Here is a 19,288-nt window from a genome sequence, read left to right on the forward strand (position 1 = left end):
AAGAGGAGGAGGAGGAGGAGGAGTTTGGATTTGATATCCCACTTTATCACTACCCTAATGAGTCTCAAAGCACTAACATTCTCCTTTCCCTCCCCCCCCCCACAACAAACACTCTGTGAGGTGAGTGGGGCTGAGAGACTTCAAAGAAGTGTGACTGGCCCAAGGTCACCCAACAACTGCATGTGGAGGAGCGGAGACGTGAACCTGGTTCCCCAGATTACATGACTACCGCTCTTAACCACTACACCACACTGGCTCTCCAGTGGACTATTGGACTATTATATACTTCTGGGTAAGCTGACACCATCCAAGTCCCAAACTAGACATGGCATGACATGATTCTTTGCATTTAATGTGCAAGGTTTTTTTAAAAAGGCAAGTTGCACGTGTGTATGTGATAATTATGAGAATCATAGCAGGCATGGATAGGGAATTCAACCCCTTCCTCCCTTGCTGCAGTCCTGAGGAAAATCCCTCTTCTGAAGCTGATACTTTAGGCAGCAAAGCCACATTGGTGCCACTGCAAAGATGCCTTTAGCATGAGCTGCAGTTTGGTTCTAATCTGTTTCTTTTCCCTGCAGTCACTTAGTACAATATTAATTGTTCTCCCTTGTTTGCTCTCCTTTGGGCCCCTCTCTTTTGAGAGGGCCTCTTGTTTCACTTAATATTTGCTTCTTGTTCTCCATCCTTACTCTCGGCTGGCCTTTTTAGAAAGTGCAAAAATGTTTCTCATTACTCATTTTCAGTGAAAATGTCAGTCAAAAAATTATTCCTTAAAAGTAAGAAACTGAGGCCAATATAACAATCCATGTAAATGTATACTTTTGGTACAATTACATATATGGAGTTATTTTAGGGGGGCTGCCTATAACAGGGACATGGCTGCATTTGAACAGAATACTAACTCCTCCTTTGTCTGAGCCATGCTGACAACAAACCACAAGGTGTTGTTTCTTTCAATGGTATTTTATGGGCAGTCCCCAAAGAAAAATTTCCAAGACATCTCTAACATGAATATTCTCCTATACAACCATGCTATTTAGGCTATACATGTTTTTAAGTTAATGGCTCAAAAGTAGCAGGAAAAGTTGCACCTGAAATCCTGTTCAGTCCTGTACAGTCTACTCTCAGAAGCCAACACTTTCCTTTTGAAGCCATAGCTAAGATTATTTAAGGCAGAATAATGGGGTGTTTTGATAAAAAAAATCTAAGAGACTCAAGTCTGCTTTTTTTCATGTGGTATTATATAATTCTGCATGATAACATGATAAGGAGCACGGCCATTGCTGCACATTAACATTTGTTAATAATCCCTAGTATAGCTTAATGAGCAGGTGGCCTTTAGAAAACAATTTACATGTTCAAAGCAGTAATACCTAAATAGATGCAAGATTCAACAGATTCATCCCACCAGGATATCTCTTGACTTTTCGGCATCCTGGTTCTACTTTCATGGTGTGCTGTGATCTCATGCCTCATTAACATCAATATAGGAATGGAGTCCTAGCAGAAAATTATTGGATACCTCACAAATAAAATTCCTAGGTTCTTGAAAGAAGGCAGTTTAAATCAGGGTTGGCTGAGTGGTTTAGCAATCAATTTGTCCTCCCAGGGAACTCTGGGAATTGTAGTTCTGCGAAGGGAGTAGGGGTCTCCTAACAACTCCCACTGCCCTTAACAAACTCCAGTTCCCATGATACTTTGGGAGAAGCCATGACTATTAGAAAAGTATTTTTGTTGTTGTTGTTTAGTTGTGTCTGACTCTTCATGGCCTCATGGACCAGAGCACACCAGGCACTCCTGTCTTCCACTGCCTCCTGGAGTTTGGTCAAACTCATGTTGGTAGTTTCGAGAACACTGTCCAACCATCTAGTGCTTTAAACACTTTGTGTAGATGTGGTCAAGAATGCTGTAAGAGGCAGGGAGATAATCTGACCACAACAACTTATAAACCCCCCACCAACCTTCCAGATATACCACGTCACATGGAAACCACTTCCCCATAATGGTCGTGAGGCTGACTAGGACCATTTTTACCTAGCATTACACCAAGCAAAACATCCGACAATTAGCTGCATGTTTTCCCACAGAGATACACTCAAGACTCGTTAGATGTGGGGTGGGCAACAGGCAACCATCACAACATTTGCTGCAGGCCTTCCCCTTGCTAGGAAAATTAGCCACAGCCTGCCACAGCCTCTTTGTTTCACTTAATATTTGCTTGTGTGTTTCAATCTTATTTATCAGACTGGGGTTAACTGGAATACGTGGGTCCATGTACAAAGGAGCACAGGAAGAAATCCACTGCTCCCCAGAGAACAGCAGCTTAAGTCAGAACCTATGTAAAGTTTCTCAGGCCAGCTTCAAACAGTCTCCACCAGGCAGTTGTCACACTCCTTCACATATTTGTACTTACACACACACACACACAAAATCAATGGCATTTCCCCTGCTCTATCATCAATATCAGCAGGCACAGAAAAGTATGGTGTGTGGGTGTGTATATATGCCCTTCATGCAAATCCTACGGCAGCAAAAAGCAGAGCTTAAGAAACACATTAAAACAAGGTAATTCAAAGCATATCAAAACAAACAGTAGCCTCTCAAGGACTGGGAATTTGCCCACCCACACAAAAACTGGGTGCATTTTCAGTAGGTACCAAAAGCTCAACAGAGTTCACTCTAAGCTTTTCGCAGCTATAATAAGCAAAGGCCAATGGGGGGGAAATGCAGCGGGCACTGAATCAAGCAGAGTTTAGATCTGAAGCAATTCTTGACACTGCTGCATTTTCATTCAGATTTGTGTGGACATGCAGTTAAAATCTGAATTCAAATCCTGGCTTCAGTGAATGACCTTAGGCATTTCTCAGCCTCTCTTCACAGCACGATGGATGATGTCTGGTTGATGTCACACTGGGCCATTTGGATCCTTTATCATCTGCTAGCCTTAATTATTGCATATGATGGGCAGATACTATGCTCATCCTTGTATAGGGTTGATTCTTGAGAACTATGAGCCATCTAAGGAGCCATTTCCTTTTATATCGGGAATATGTTGGGGGCCTGTGGGCTGCATTCACCCTTGGCCAAGTCTTCAGAGAGATGAATGCTAGTAGAGGGCATGGCCAAGAGTGAGTGTGGCCACCCTACACCCCACATGCACATTCTCACAGGCATGCACACAAAACACACAAATATAGGACACGCACAGGACACACATACAGGCACACACACAGGCCCCTGCTCCACGTACATCAGTTGAGAATGGGAGCCGACGCTTTCTTCCCACTCATCTGATGTGCAGGAAGTGAGTGGTTTCCATCTCTGTCTAGGCCAGAGCCACAAAGAGGATGAAATCCACCCCCAGCCACTCATTAGTTAAGGTTGAAGACCCAAACCAGCACTGCTAACCCCATCTTTTACCTTTGTAGTCCACAGCTTGACGGTCCAGTCAAATGATGATGTCACAAATAGATGGGAGAAGTCAATCGGACCCACTGCCATGTGGCAATTGATTCCTGTCACAGGACCTTGGTGGCCTTCAAAGATTTCACCAATGCCCGCTTTACTGTATAAGGAGAGAGGTGTACACTTAGGAATCATCCAATACCAGAAAATGCTGCAAATCTTCAGGATCTATCTGTATTCCTTCCCCACCCCCCTTAATAGTGCTTCAGGTATGGAGTTTTGATTAGGGAAACAAAGCTAGTAGAAGGCTAGAAGGTAGAATCACTTCTCCTATGAAATTCACAATGACCACTTCCCTCATCATGTCTGTTTTAGCCCTTATTGTAACCCAGGCAACCTAGAGATATCTACTATGAGCTAAATGCAGTTAGTAAAACAAAAACAAAAACCACACACACATACACACAAGTACCTTCCATGACGACAAGCTGTGTAAACAGTGCCCTCTTCACTTCCAACTACAAAGTTATTGACGTCTCCAGTTGGGAAAGCCATTCCAGTAACTGCCACTGGCTTGGATTTATTGTACACCAGCTCCATGCTCTCCTAGCAAAATAGAATTTCCCCCAATGAGTTGTTTCTGAATATATTACAGAAATAAAATACTATTTTCTTAATAAATTTTCATTGACAACAGAGAGCTGATCACTGTGGACCACCTGAAGGAAGTTCATGGACCACTGGTGGTCCACAGGCCACAGCTTGGGAATCACTATTCTAGATTTTGAATGGGCCAATAGCTCTTAGTTCCCAGTCTTCTCCAGCCAGATGGACTACAACTTCCATTAGCCATAGCCAGTTGGGATAGGAGGTGCAGTCCTAAACATCTGCAGGGCACCAGGAATGTTTTCTAGAAAGGTAAGAGTTAGTGCCAAACCCAACAATGACTACAGCAACACAAGAGCAGGGGAGCGAAAGGGGCAGAAAAATATTTGTCAAACTTTTGAGATGATCTCCTTGCTTAGCATAGTCGCTGGATGCAGATAATAAGCTGTACTTTTCTTGAGTGCCACACAACAATCTAGTCTTGCCTTTATCTGGTCAATATTTGCTAAAGAATGCGGTACAGTAAGTGTGATATTCACCACAGGCGACTCGTATGATTACCTGTGCTTTAAAATGGATTATTTCATTTTCACTTGAAATTGACCTGCATATTAACGCATAACAGTAATTACATGATTTGTGGCAGAGGAAATGGGCTTTGGCTCTTAGAGGAGCCTATTGCTGGAAATAAGCTGCACTCTTTCAAGTGCATCCACAGGTTTTAGTTTGTATAGCATGTGAAGTTTGGGCTTTTAGGGATGATGTGGGTATCAGCTTTAGCTCCAGCACTTTCTTCTTGTGTAGGTAAAAACAAACCCACCTGTGGAGTTGAGAGCATATCCAGGCTCCAGGAACACATTTTGCCATCTGTCGAAACGGTAATGAGGTTGTGAGCATTCTGTGTCCCAACGACATTTACACAGTATACAGGGTGCTGAAAACACACAAAATGTCTGGAATCAGAGGGTGCCTGCTCACATTTTGAAAACATACGTATCCAAATGATTCAGACATATTATTTGCAAAGGAAATTAGGTTGCCACATAATGCCCAGAACTCCTTTGTTTGCCGGGTAGGATTGTGAACTTTTTTGTTTTGTCAAAAACTTGATTTTTTTACAAGAGTAAACAACAACAACAAAAAAAACCAAAGTCCCCCTTCCCTCTCAAAGCTTCATTTTACACCATCATAAACTAACCAAAATGATGACTGCTGTGAAAATGGATTAAGTGGGGGAAATTTCACCTGCAGGGATACATTATCATGCTACTGATGGTGTTTGATGCTAGAAAAGTAAGAGCAAAAAAGAGACAAATCTTCAGACGGAGCAAAAATGTGTATTATTTAATGAAGAAAATAGGTGCAGTTGGGGGGGTGTATTGCAGCCACCATCTCTAACACAGCTTGGACTTTGCACAAAATATTTTCATTCACACGTTCGAGGGATGGACATGAATGTCAACAAATTCATTAAGACCTTTTAATCATTTTCATTGAAGATAACCTGAAATAACTGTGCCAGGCTATCGTATTATTTTAGATTTACAATGGGCCACAATTCTCTCCCACAAAGGGAAGAACCGGGTCTTGAGCATGCCTATAGCTGTGTTTCCCTACAGTCTCCAGTGTGTGACGACTGACTGTTAAGGTGGCCTTGTGTCCTACTTTCCGTAAGACAGCCCTGTATTTGAAGGGTTGTTAGGGACTCGTTTTTGGAGTAGTCCTCTCTTTGAAACAGTTCCCTGGTCCAACGCCCGTTTAGGGAAACAACATGGAAGGAGACCAGGGGCCTTGAAGTTGACCAGCAGCAGCAGACTGCACAGGCACACAAGTCACCTCAGAGCACTCTTCTCCACCACAATTCAGGTTGTGCAATGAAAGTGGATTTGGGGCCCTTGTGCAACAAACTTGCTTTCTTCCCCCTGCATCAAACTTTTTGAGTTAAGGGAAGTGACCAGAAAAAGTGCTGGGAAGTATGCGATAACAATCACTTGGCACCACGCCGCATAGCCTTCCTGCAACGAAATCAAGAATCAATGTTCAATAAACTAGATGTGACCTAACTTGTCCTCTTTGAAAGCTGCTTTTTCATAAACCAAGCGGCAATCGGGCTTTAAGAACACATGTTTGAATATAACACCAATCGTGTACACCAGCCTTCCCTAACTTGCTGCCTCTCAGATGCTGTTGGCCTCTACCTCACATCAGTGCCGGCCAATGTGGACAACTGCTGGGAATGATGGGAATTGTAGTCTAAAACATCTGTAAAGCACAAGGATGGGGAAAGTGGTGTGCATGCGTATTAGCTTTTATTCTGGCCAAACGGGCTAATCAAACATCTGATGAGTGGTAGGAGGGAGGTGATGTTTGGCCTGTGTGTCTGCCTGCCTCCCTGTATGTGTGTTATCTGCATGTGCGTTTGTGGTATGTGTTTAACAGAATGCATATGCCCCTGGATTTGTGTGTGTGTTTCTCTCTGTCTATCTGTCTCTCTCTCTGTGGTGTGCATTAGATGTGTAGCTTGCGCGTGCATAACAGGAGTGGGCATCCCATCTTTTGTCCTGGTGTTCCCCCTCTGCTGCCAGAGGGCTTGCAAAAAGAGCAAAAAAAAACCCCCAACTAGTCATTCCTGCCTTCCAGAAATTGCCTAATAAAGGCAGGTCAATCAAAGTTAGATGGCATATTTGACTACAGCATTTTATATGGACTTTATTCATTTTAAATCCCATTGGATCTTTTTGATATGTGGTTTCATGGATGGGTACATGAAAAACAGCATGACAAGAAAGCTAATTGTGTGTGCGCGCACCAGCGGGGTTATTCGATTCCATTGCCACCCTTGCTTAGTTCTTACTCATTCCACCAGCCAGAGCTGGCCTTCCGCATGTGCCTCTATGAAATCAACCCAGCCAAGAGTCAGTTCATACCAAAGCTTATTGAACATTTGCCCTCCTCACTATGGTGCTTATACAGGTTGGTAACATGGTCCTCTTAAGCAGGGAACATCAGGGGCGAAAGGAGGCAAAGTTCAAATAGGTGGAGCACCATTCAGTAGCACGAGGATGCCTCCCTGTTTTCCTTGCAGCGCTCTCTTTATGCAGTGTCTGGCTTTAATCAGAGCTGTCACTTGTCAATTTCATAAGCAATAAGTCTCACTGCAGAACTGAAAGGGATGTTTCGAGCGCGGAGTGGGAGGCGGGGGGAGGGGGAGGGGAAACGCCAACTGTACTTTGAGGAGAATCTTGCTGGGCTCCCTCTTTTCCCAAGAGGAGAAGATGCCATCTTGCTTTTATTTATTTTGGAAATGAAATCATCATGCTAGAGGGTTTTTAAAAGCTTAATTAAAATTTCCTGTTATCCCAAATGCAGATGTGTGGTGGGTGTGAAAGGAAATTAGTGAGTAATGTGTGGTGGGACTCTCTTCCCTTGTGAATCCTGGCACCAAAGGCGGAGGGATAAGCTCAGGAAATTTGGAAGCCAGCGGTTGGTGGCAACATGGGACGTATTTTCCAGTGGGGGAAGGGAGCGAATCTTGTTTTCATACAGACTAAAATTAAATTTTAAAAGTGAGTATTGCATTACCGGACGGCTTGCTTTGGTGGAATTGAATGGGTTGCCTCAGTCTCAAGGCAGAATCAGCACACTTAAGCCCATGGCTTTCCAGGATGCTGCAAGACTAATGAATTAAACCATTCACAAGACAAGCCTTAACCTACTTCGTAGGGTTGTTGTGAGGATAAAATGGGGAAGACGAGAATCATGTACACCACATTGGAGCTCCTTGGAGGAAAGTTGGGGATAAAAAAAATAAATCATGCACAACAAGAAAAGGACAGGAATACTTAAAAATAAAAAAGGTTTTTTTCTGGCCGTGTTTGAAGCAAGAGGAAGAACAAGCAAGTGGTAGGTCCCATGTAGGGAGAAGACAGAGAAATGCTCTAGGCTCACACAGAGAAGGAGGAATTGGTCAACATCTACTTTGCCTCTGTCTTTATCCAAAAGGAAAGCAGTGCCCAACCTGGTGATAGATAACAGAATAAACGATGTAAGAAGGAAGCTGCAGTCCAAGATACGAAAGGGGGTGGTAAGGGAACACGTAGTTTCTCCAGAGGGTGGATTGGGATTCACTACCAGGTTGTGGCCTGATCTAAGGTGGTACAAGGTGGGATTCTTTGGAATGACATGATATAAATTTAAGAAAAAGCTAACAGCAGCACTTTCCAGAAATTGATCTCTAAATGCATGTTTGGGTTAAAGGCAGTCTGTGTCTGGTACGCAGGTGGCACTGTGGGTTAAACCACAGAGCCTAGGACTTGCCGATCAGAAGTTTGGCGGTTCGAATCCCCGCGATGGGGTGAGCTCCCTCGCTCGGTCCCAGCTCTACCAACCTAGCAGTTCGAAAGCACGTCAAAGTGCAAGTAGATAAATAGGTACTGCTCTGGAGGGAAGGTAAACGGTGTTTCTGTGCACTGCTCTGGTTCACCAGAAGCAGCTTAGTCATGCTGGCCACATGACCCGGAAGCTGTACGCCGGCTCCCTCGGCCAATAAAGCGAGATGAGCGCCGCAACCCCAGAGTCGGTCATGACTGGACCTAATAGTCAGAGGTCCCTTTACCTTTTTAGTCTGTGTCTGAAAATGTTGAAGTCTACTGCAATAATGGATGGGGAAAGTGGCTTACACAGAACAATATTTGAACTCTTTCTCTTTACGCAAATAATTTAGGTGAGTCTACAAAGAGTTTACTCAATCCACCATTGCTACCTATCCTGTCACCTGAAATTCATGCGTTGAATATAATTACTACATAGGGCTTATGCACATAAAGACCAACATGTGTAGACCCAAACTACAGAAATGTTAGTCCCTAATAATCCCAGGAAGCAGTTGCATAATCCATATGCAAACATCTTGTCCAACTGGTGGATGTTAAGTGGGTCTGGAGGTAAGATGAGCAATCCATTCTGCTCCCAACTGGAATCATGCCAAAACTGCCCCAAGGTTTACGGAGTCATTTAAAAGCTTGGTATAATTGAAATGTAAGATGGACACATGATAAAAGCTAGGTCTTAATTTCTGCTTATCCTGAATGGCAGACTCCTCTAACCATGATCTGATGTGATCCTTGTAGTAGTTTGAATTTGACATGTAATATGCACACAACATATGCTTATAAATACATCTTCTGTGTTCCAGCTGAAACAGTTGTAATTTCTAGTGCACACATTTCCTGTGTCCTAGGTATAGACTTGTCAGCAGGAATTGACAAGTGTTAATAGATGGGGGGGATGAAATCAGTTTCTTCAACACTAGGTAAACATTTTGAGTGACCTGCATAGTCTCCACAAGCTTCCTATATTACTAAGTCATCTTCCTAAAATGACAATGTTTACAAGTGTAGCTTGGTGACTAGTCATCAAAGGAACACCATCAGTGGATTTATTAAATTGACCTAACTCTAAGATGTGCATTACTCATGAACGGCAAGTGTTCTGATGCCAGAAATTTGGAGCAATATATTCCTTTTTTAAATAAATGGCTGCACGCTAACCTCATTGCTACCACAATTCATCTTTTACACTCGGATGTCACAATTTTTAGATCATGACTTTCGAATTCAGCAGTGACCAAAATCAGTTTAATTCAATCTGGACCTGAAAGCCCTGGGATATTTGTTGGGTGATCACAGCATTTCATTATTTTTAACAAATAGCAAGCTTTGTTACTGTCCATTCCCCCGTGGAGCACTCAAAACTGTTGAGTTTTTAATGATTTTTGACAGAAAATCATACAATAAGCCGGTGCAGTTTATACTGCATCCCACAATCTGCCGGCATTTGTAGTCCAATTCGTGCAAAATGATCAGTGAAATAATCATAACTTGTCATATTTTATGGTGATTATATCCTCCCCCGACCCCACCGAGATCTTTTTTTTTCTTTTAAAAGGCAATTTAAGGTATAGTATCAACATACCCATTTTCACAGGGCTAAGCTACATATTACACATGGTGATCAAGACTGATATCCAGGTTTTATTTTATTCTGTAACTAAATTCAGCCATTGGATGGGAGGCTACTAGTTTGATTGGGAAAGTGACACTACCGATAGTGGTGATTAAGCCTCCCCTCTAAATTACCACCCTCCATGCAGTTATATGGTTCATGGGAGGAAGCAATATGGAAGTGTGTGTCCCCCTCCCCCTCAGGCAGAGCAAACAGCTGCTTACGGAGAAGCTTCTGACTGCAAAAATGAGGCAGGAAACTTTGAATGTCCCAATTTTAATACAATTGCAGTTTGTTCTTAGAAAGGGGTGGCATGAAGAAAGTATGAGACGAGCTTCTCATATTTATTTCAGCAGAAATTTGGCCATATTTATTTCAGCAGAAATCTGGATTAATGAATCCAAAAAGGTTGAGTGTCTGCCTTATGAATCCAGAACTCAGCAACTTTACCCTCTTTGCCTCAGGGGATGCTCTAGACTTCAGCGATTTAGCAGGACTCAGTCACTGCTGTTCTCCTTTAAAGTGGAAGTGGATTATCAGGTTCTCTCTTTTTTCCAGGACACTGATTACAGCCTCCTCAAAGACGCAATTGTGAAATCACAGATTTCTCAACAGAGCAGGACCATTCAACCAGAATAACATCGGAACTTCTGTCAGGTACTCAGGGGCACGTTACTGTATTTGCAAATGAATCTGTCTTCAAAATCATGGTTGCCAGATCCTGGAAAAGCACTCTTCCCTTGAATTGCATCAAGGCACCAAGGAAAGGTGCAGCGCTTTCTGGCCTTTCCATACAGTGGTTGACTTACCCACTGCCCTTGGACTTGCTTCAGGGTAAAATGACAGTCCTAATGGTCATAGATGGGGAGCAGGGGTACGCAAGACAACCAGCCGAGCGACATAATTAAAGGCACAGGCCCTGCCTGGGCAAGGAATTTGTAGCCCTGATAGTCTACCCTGTCACTTACTATTCAAAATTACAAACTCTTTATTATTATTATTTTAGTTAGCGTACAAAAATATTACACTACAACATCCTGCTATTGATATTTGTCCTTAGAAATAATGATAATGAGTTTGATCCTTTACCGTGTGAGCAGCTGCAGAAAGGGGTGTGCGCTGAACTGGGGTCCTCCTGTGACTCCGATTATCCCACAGCACGATTTGGCCAGAATAGGTCCCTCCGACAACCAGGTTTGGATGAAAGCGGGCGAAACAGACAGACATCACAGAAGACTAGAACAAAAAGCAAAAAGGGGCAGAAGAATGAAGGGTTTTCTTTCTTTCTTTTGTTTCTATTAGAAAAATAATCCTAGAATTAATACTCTGAAACAAATACTCCTTTGCTGCCTTGTTCTTTGAAAAACCTTTCAAAATATAGGGCTGCTTCACACATGCATCTGTATGCATGAATTTAACTTTCTTATCAGTCTTTCCACCCTTTTGGTCAGCAATGTTGAACCAGTATCCAGTCATTTGCTGTCGGACTCCAACTCCCATCAGCCCCAGCAAATATGGTGAGGGGTCCAGGGAAATAGGATTTGTAGTCCAGCAACATCGGGGAACAGGTTCCCAATACCTGATTAAGGTGTTCAAACAAGCTAAAGTGTTTTTTAAAAATTGAAATATTAATCAAATGTCCCCAATTCCCCTTTACTCTGCTAAAAGTTTCATACGCTTATCTGATGCTGTTATTTCCTGCTACCTTGCTCACCAAGCACTGCAGTTTCATCAGTGGTCAAGTGCAACACCAAAAAATGTAGTTTCCATAATTTTCAGAGGATGCCCTCTTCCACAAGTTTATCCGCAGAAATACCCGTTGTGATAGGTGGCACAGGAACAGAGAGCCCTTGAAAATCAGCAGCTGTGGAGCTGCTCTTCCATTTCTACAGGCTGCAACAACCCTTGAAGACCAGGTCCAATGTATTATCATTTCATATCAAACCTTTAATCAGACAACCACATGCTTTATCACTAATGACAAACCTTGTATGACAATAGCAGCAGATTTTTAAAGCCAATATCTGCAGTGCTGAACACACTCTCTGAAATGGCAGTTAGGTTGCACTAATGTTTTGATAACAAAAATAGCCCTGGATACTGACAGAGTTATCTTAAAGATTACAGAGAATAGTTTCAGGCTTTGCTTTTCCTGAGCTATGGGAAGTTCTTGGAAAACTTTACAGCAGGTTGGGGCATCACCAGGTGCTGCTGGACTCCAATAAGCCCCAGCCAACATGCCCAATGGTTCAGGGATGATGGCAGCTGTATTCCAACATCTGAAGGTTCTTCACCCTTGTTTTACAGCACTGTTCCCATGTGAAGGAGAAAACACACTGAAGACTTGTGGGCCCTGATCCAACAAAGTGTGTAGGGCTGGGGCAAATGTGTGTCTACACTGTAATGCTCTTCCAGGCCCCAATGAACTTAGAAGGTGCATCTGCCTAAAATTATATGTCCATCCCTTTTTGGAATTGTCAAGATGGTACATCAGTTTTATGTCAGCATCCTGCCGACACAGCACTCCAATGTAGAAATGTTTCCACGGCTGAATTAGAAGACCATATCTGCAGCATTCAACAAGAGCTCCACATTTATGGAACTCGGAATAAAGGGAAGATGTACAAAACATATGGGTTCCTTTACACTGGAAGAGGTTCTTTATTTAATAAGGCAACGACTACAACCAATGTCTTGAAGAGGAAAGAGACCATGTATTTGTGGTGTGATCTGCAATAATCAGAAGTGGTTGCAGGACAGTGTGATCTGCTAGGATTATATTCTTCTGGAAAGTCAATAAAATTTTGTGTACTTTTTCACAGTGCAGAATAGCCCAAATTATTTATTATATATTCTAACTTTCCTCAGAGAAACTCAAGGTTCTGCCCTGTACATCATATCCTAAACAACAACAACAACCCCCTGAGGTAGATTAGGCTGAGAGATGGTGACCCACGGTAACTCAGGGAACTTCATGGCTGAGTGGAGATTTGAACCCTGGTCTGAACTATGCCACACTGGTTCTAAATAAAAAGTATATTCCTTTATCTTTCATTTGAGGGGATGTGCTAAGCATCCCAGAGGCTTCAAGCTAGCCACCAATGGAGCAGAAATTTGGATGAGATGAACTTTTAGTCTCATCCAGCACTGTGTCCTCATGTCTCATTTTTGCTCTGCCTTTACTGTGTGCAGTACATACAGATCTAAAAATGTTCATTTGTGCCTGGTAAGGCTGTTTTTTATTTTGAAGAATTAATGCAGGCCAGATTTGGATTAGTGATGGCACATCCCTTTAACCGCAGATGGATATGCTTGCAACAGATAGTAATTTACATTATCTTGGTTGGGAAGCCTGACCTCAGGACCCACATCTGATGTGCACATGGGAAGTGTGAACTGGCTGCGCATACTGGTGTTCATGTATCAGGATGGCTTTCTGCCAGCCATTGCCTGGACCCATCTGGAGGAGAGTGCTAAATAAATATTACTCTAATATGAGATTTAGATTTGCATTTGGTGAAGTGTCTTCTTCAGAAATGTCACTCCCTGGGGCATTCTGTGGGCTGCGAAACAATATTTCATTTGTGGGCACTGGAAATGCGAAGAGTTTAGAAGTATTTTCAGCTTCTGACAAAGCAAACACCAGGCACCTCCATATTAAAGAAACACACGTGGCCAGTGCTGTTCCGTGATTTAGGCCATGTGTGCAGAAGACATAGTGGCCTGTAGGTCTGTTTGCACTCTTAATGGCACCACGGGGTTTTAAAGGCACCTAGAAGCATCTCGTTTTAGTCCTGTTGGGGTAGGGTTGCCATATTTCAAAAAGTGAAAATCCAGACAGAAAACTTGTTGATTTCCCCGGACATTTCGTCAATTTCCTCTAGAACACTGCTTTCGGCTGCAGTTTTCCGATATGTCCAGAAAATTCTGGACGTACAGCAACCCTATTCTTAGGGCCCATTTCAGACAGTTGAAAAGGGCCCCATATAATTGTATTTTGAATCCAATTTCCAGAACTAGATTTCCTTGGAAACAAGGGGGGGGGGGTCAGAACTAGGAAACTGGCCTTAATAGAACTAAACTGCTGAATCCAGTTAGTGGGTTGTAGCCACCAACTGGACTTTCACTGAAGGACTTTCACTTGTGTAACAGGTCTCCCTTTCTCTCCCTTTTCCTTGTCCCCACCTCAAATTTGCTCCAGGGGTTTGGGAGAACTCCCATAATAAATTTGGAGGGGCACGAAGGAAGAGGGGGAGGAAGTGCTGTTGTGCATGAGAAAATCCTTGTTCTAACAGGACAATTTCCTTGGGTACAACCATCTAGGACCAGATTTTCTGGATACTGATAAAAAAAAACCAACAGCTCTGCTTGATTCAAAGTACCAGCATATTTCCTCCTTAGTCTTTACCAAATGGAACAAAGCATTATCTTCTGACAACAGTAGCCCAGTGGACATCAGCAGATAAGGAAATAGCATGCATTATAGCTTAGAGTTATAAAGTGGGCATTGACAGAGGCTTATAAAATCATAACGGCTAAAGAGAGAAATTATTCCCACTCTCTCAAATGTCTTGGCTCAGATAAAGAGCTACAATTGCCCTGTATGGAGCTTTATTTGACCCCAGCATGTCAGTTCTTGCAAGTTTGTTCACCTTAACAATGTCTTCAAGATCCTGTGGGATGAAAGTAAGGATAATACTGATAAGGTCCCTAATCTTATCCTAATTTTGCAACAAAAAGAAAACAAAAGACAAAACAAAGCAGTTTCCATTTGTTTCAGACTTCTCTGGGTTACCATTGCATAATAGGATGACAGTACTGTCATATGCTAAATAAGGAGAAAATAAAAAGTTTTCCGTAATTTAAACAGCAAACATGTCAGAAAGAAAGGCATCAGAAGTTTATTTCAATATAAGGCAGCATATTTACAATCATGTCTTTTCAGAAATGAGAATTCTTCCAGATGTGGACAGCTTTTAATACTTGCTATCTTATCTTCTACGTAAGAGCTATGGAAGGATACTGGAAAGATTTTGGAGCTGGAAATTATTTGCGGTATCGGGGGGGGGGGGGATTAACTTTAACTAAAAATAAAAACAGTTGATAGCCTTTTGCATAGGAGGGGGGTTTTTTGGAAGAAAAAAAACAAACACTTCAAACCAAATGTCAAAATCCCATTTAATTAAAAAAAGGAAGTTTATATTTCCATATGGCATGTGTTGACATCTATCCCTTTGATTTACAAGAGTATGGACTACAGGGAGCAGATTGCTTTATTCAAGAGAAATGATATAGGGAAGGAGGGCGATTTGACAGGAAAGAGTGTAGGCTGCCTTAACTTCAGTGCTTGTTAAAACATGAAGGATTAATGGTAAAAAGGGAGGGGAGAATTGTGAATGTCTCCAGTTGAGGATCTTCAAAAATGTTTGGGGTTTCTAAGAATGTCTCAGGCAACCACATGAAAAGAGACTTAGCCACACAGCTCTCTAAATCCAAAACTGGTACCGCTCTACTTATACCATCAAACCAACTGACTTGAAATAGAGCCACAAATTGAATTTATTTATTTTTATTGAAAAAGTACTAAGTCCTTGAAAGGAGCAGAATGGTGCGTCAGGAAATCCAGAGACTTTGGGAGGGAGTTTATAATGCAGGTACACAGCAGCAGCAGCAGCAGCATGCACAAGCGCTGAATCTCTGCTGCGGCGAGTGTCAAATCCCAGTGGCTGCATTTTCTAAAGAGAAGCCATTTTCTTTACATACAGCCTTGCTCAAAATGGAAGGCCTGCATCCTAAACCGCGTCATGCAAAGGGTGAACTGGTGGAATGACATTGCTCTCTGTGCCCCTAAATCTGCTGGGTTGAGCTGCTTAAGCAGGCCACAAAGTTACGTAACACAATTTAATAATTCAAAGAGCTACATTGTGTTGCGTAGCTTTATGGCTTACTTCAGCAACTCAACCCAGCAGTTTATTTTCTGAGACACTTAAAAGACAAAATCACAACCTTTATGTGTGCATTATTTAATTTATCTCTATGGGACTGCACCAATGTTACAGGCCAGTGAGTTCAAACCTTATAACCTGATAACCAACTTACTTGTATTGATGAATACAAAGATCCATCAATGGTCTCTTTCCAAGCAACCTGTTTATTAAGCATTCATCCTTATTTGTTATATGATGTTGTGTCATATCAGTGTCATCCCACACTTTCTACTGCATTTTCCTATCACTTTTCTTACTGTAAGAAGTCCTATGGGAGTTGGCTTTGTTGCTCAAGAGCTCAAAATCAACTTCAATTATGCTACCTCAATTTGCCGGTATGTAATTGAATCCCACCTCCAAATGGCAACAGTCTGGAAGCACCCAGTAAGAAATAAAGTGAACTGAGTTTTGATGACAACCATATGGAACCAAACAGAAAGTATTTCAGCATTCTGCATAATAAATTCCAGAAACATCACTGTAAAGATACAACTTTGTTTTGAATCACACAATTCCATACCAGGCACATCTCAAAGGAGCCCTGACATGATTTAAAACCACAAATTTAAACTGAAGAACACTATGGGTCACGTAAAACAGCTTCCACAATTCCCTCCTTCTCTTCATTCCACACATTGCAGTCTAAAGTCTACTAGGTAGCATTCACACCATGCTTTTAAGGCACTATGACAGCACTTTAAATAGTCATGACTTCCACCAAAGAATTCTGGGAGCTATAATTTTTTGTTAAGAGAGCTGAGAGTTGTTAGGAGAGCTACAATTCCCAAAGTGATTTAGCAATCAAAGCCTCTTCCCTGGGAACTGTAGCTCTGTAAAAGGAATGGGAATCTCCTAACAATTCTTTTGGAAAAGACATAACTGTTTCAAGTGGTATCATACTGATTGAAAGGATAGCGTAAATCTAGCCCTAGTCAGTACACAAAATGCTTCAAACAAGCAACTTTCCTTTGTAAAAAAGAAAAGAAAATGAAAAATGGAGAGCACAAAGAATTAGATTAAATGCCCTGCTTCACCACAGTTAATTTATAGTAAGCCATACAGCTTTGAACTTGGATCCTATTAAAAATAATAATAAATAGCAATAAATATCATTTTCTTTTTATCCAAGGTCAGAAATCCAATGTGAGAATTCTCACTTTTCATTTTTGTCAAAAAGTATTTGATTGAACTAAACGTCTGATGTTAAAAGGGTTAAGTACAACACAGGTAGCTACAAAGAAAGTGCCTCAGCCTGTTAATGAACTCCATTCTGCCCTGGTGAGACCACCCTCCTTTTTAAGTAAGTGGTAACTCAATCCCTATGTTAACTCAGTTGTGTTTGGGGTTCTTCCAAGTCAAGAAACTCGGTGTGATAAGTCAAAATGAATTGTCTGTAATAATTCACAAAGTGTCCATAACCAAACTCAAACAAAAGGCTCTTAAGTCAGGTTTTACATTTCCTTTCTCAACACTTTTATTTTTCATTTCTCACAGAAAGTAAAGTCATACGAAAATCCTGTGTAGTTTCTGCTGACCTCAAATATGAGGGCTTTTGATGGAATTCCTGGTTTATTTATCACATAAGATGCATAAATAGTGTAGGAAATAACTGGTGAGTAAAAAGACATAGGAATACTTCTTCCTCACACTTTGCACATTTAGTAGGGAGTAATTCAGTGGGAGTTACTTCTAAGCAAACATGCTTACAATCGTGCCACACATTGTCTCTGTTCAGATGTAATGGTAAACTGTGGCTCCAGAGGGATAGGAACAAGCCTAGGAAAGCCTGGGGCAAAAACACACCCAGTACAGCTGTGAGGTGAAGATTGGAAGCTTTCAGTAAATCAGTTTAGCATTATGTCCAAATCCTAAACTGTGGTTACTCTTAACTCTCTATTGGAATAAGCCAATAGAGTTTTTAAACACACAATTTGAACAGGACTTTTTTTTTTGTAACGGTAAAGATCAACCATAGTTTGCTGGGTTCAGAAGGGATGACAAACTGTGGTTAATAAAAAAATGGAAGCAAAGGCTTCAGAACTCCTTGTCATCAAAAAGTGGGGGGGAGGGGGAGCACACAAGCCAAGACTCAACTAGGGTTATTTCCATCACAATAAACAATGGTTTATCATGCTGTCCAAATTTAGCTATTGTCTGATAGGCCATCTTGCAAACCTGCTACTCTGGGTCTCTCATCTGCCACTTTTGGCAGCCAGTGGTACCCTGTTCTCTGTCACCCTATTTCTTTTTGATATTCAACATGGGTATTATCAATAGGATATGTGACTTCTCAAACCGCGACCCTGGAAGCATAGCAGGGATTAAGCAGAGGAGGAAAGCCTTGGCAATCCAAACATTAAGGCTGGGGTATGTCCAGAAAACAGAAATAAGGTTATGGGATATATTTAATTTGATCAAAGTCTTGTGGTGTAGGGGTAAGCAAGCTTCTGATTTACACAAGAACTTTTCATCTTGCAGAATAAACAGCTAAAGAAATACAGTATAAATACACCACAATGTGGACCTAAGAGTAATATGTAATTCAAAAGCTTTCTGAGTACTTTCTGTCTTCAAAAGCAGAACCATATATGCTTTGCATCTTTCATTTATTATAAGGAAAAAATGTTGCATTCTGATGTCTGAATGCATTTTCTTTAAAACCTGTTGCTGTTGCTCTAATCTTCTTTGAGAACTGAACTGGACATTGGTGGTACCCAAACTACAAGACCAACGACTTTACAAATCATGTGCAACCACCACAGTCATCAGAATCCTCTTCTGTGCAGAGTTTGGTTGAACCTTAAGACCTCATCAATGATCGGGGCAATTTTAGCAAGTAGCCCAGAGGAGATCTAAGGATAGATAAGCACATGTTTACATTTCGTGCTTTACCCTAATTGTTTCTAAGCAATTGACATTTGGTGCTCTTCAATCTGTGTCACTTGGGCACACTTCTATCAGTTCACTGTCAAAATAATTACAGTAATCTCTTCTTATCTTTTGATTTAATTATAGCTTCTGGGGAAGACTGACAGACTATTATATTTGCCCAAAGCCATCCCTTCCACTAATGTATCATTTACAAGTCGTGTCAGTGGGTAATTAGAAATAATCTAAAATTAATTGAACATTGCACTGAGCTATGTTGCTAGTTTGGGAGATAAGTAGAGGTGTAGCAGAAAACCCAGATATGCCAGTTGCTCAGACCACTTCGTTTGAGAAGGGGCAATAAACGTAGTTGAAAAGTCAGCACTAATGTATATTACAGCACTCTCGCCCTAAAA

General features: G+C 41.6%; 1 protein-coding gene across 6 annotated transcripts in view; it reads right to left on the bottom strand.

Moving 5' to 3' along the window:
• DYNC1I1 (dynein cytoplasmic 1 intermediate chain 1) overlaps positions 1 to 19,288 on the bottom strand; it is a 228,944-nt gene that overhangs the window by 51,760 nt on the left and 157,896 nt on the right. For all 6 annotated transcript variants that reach the window (XM_082193927.1, XM_082193928.1, XM_082193929.1 and 3 more), the window contains 4 exons: positions 11,107 to 11,253; positions 4,835 to 4,948; positions 3,881 to 4,014; positions 3,424 to 3,568 (listed from right to left, as the gene is read on the bottom strand). In XM_082193927.1, the coding sequence (XP_082050053.1) occupies positions 3,424 to 3,568; positions 3,881 to 4,014; positions 4,835 to 4,948; positions 11,107 to 11,253 (540 nt within the window). The remainder of the gene's footprint in view (positions 1 to 3,423; positions 3,569 to 3,880; positions 4,015 to 4,834; positions 4,949 to 11,106; positions 11,254 to 19,288) is intronic.

The sequence above is a fragment of the Podarcis vaucheri genome (genome assembly GCF_965113315.1).
Source record: "Podarcis vaucheri genome assembly, chromosome: 12".
Lineage (NCBI taxonomy): Eukaryota > Metazoa > Chordata > Lepidosauria > Squamata > Lacertidae > Podarcis > Podarcis vaucheri.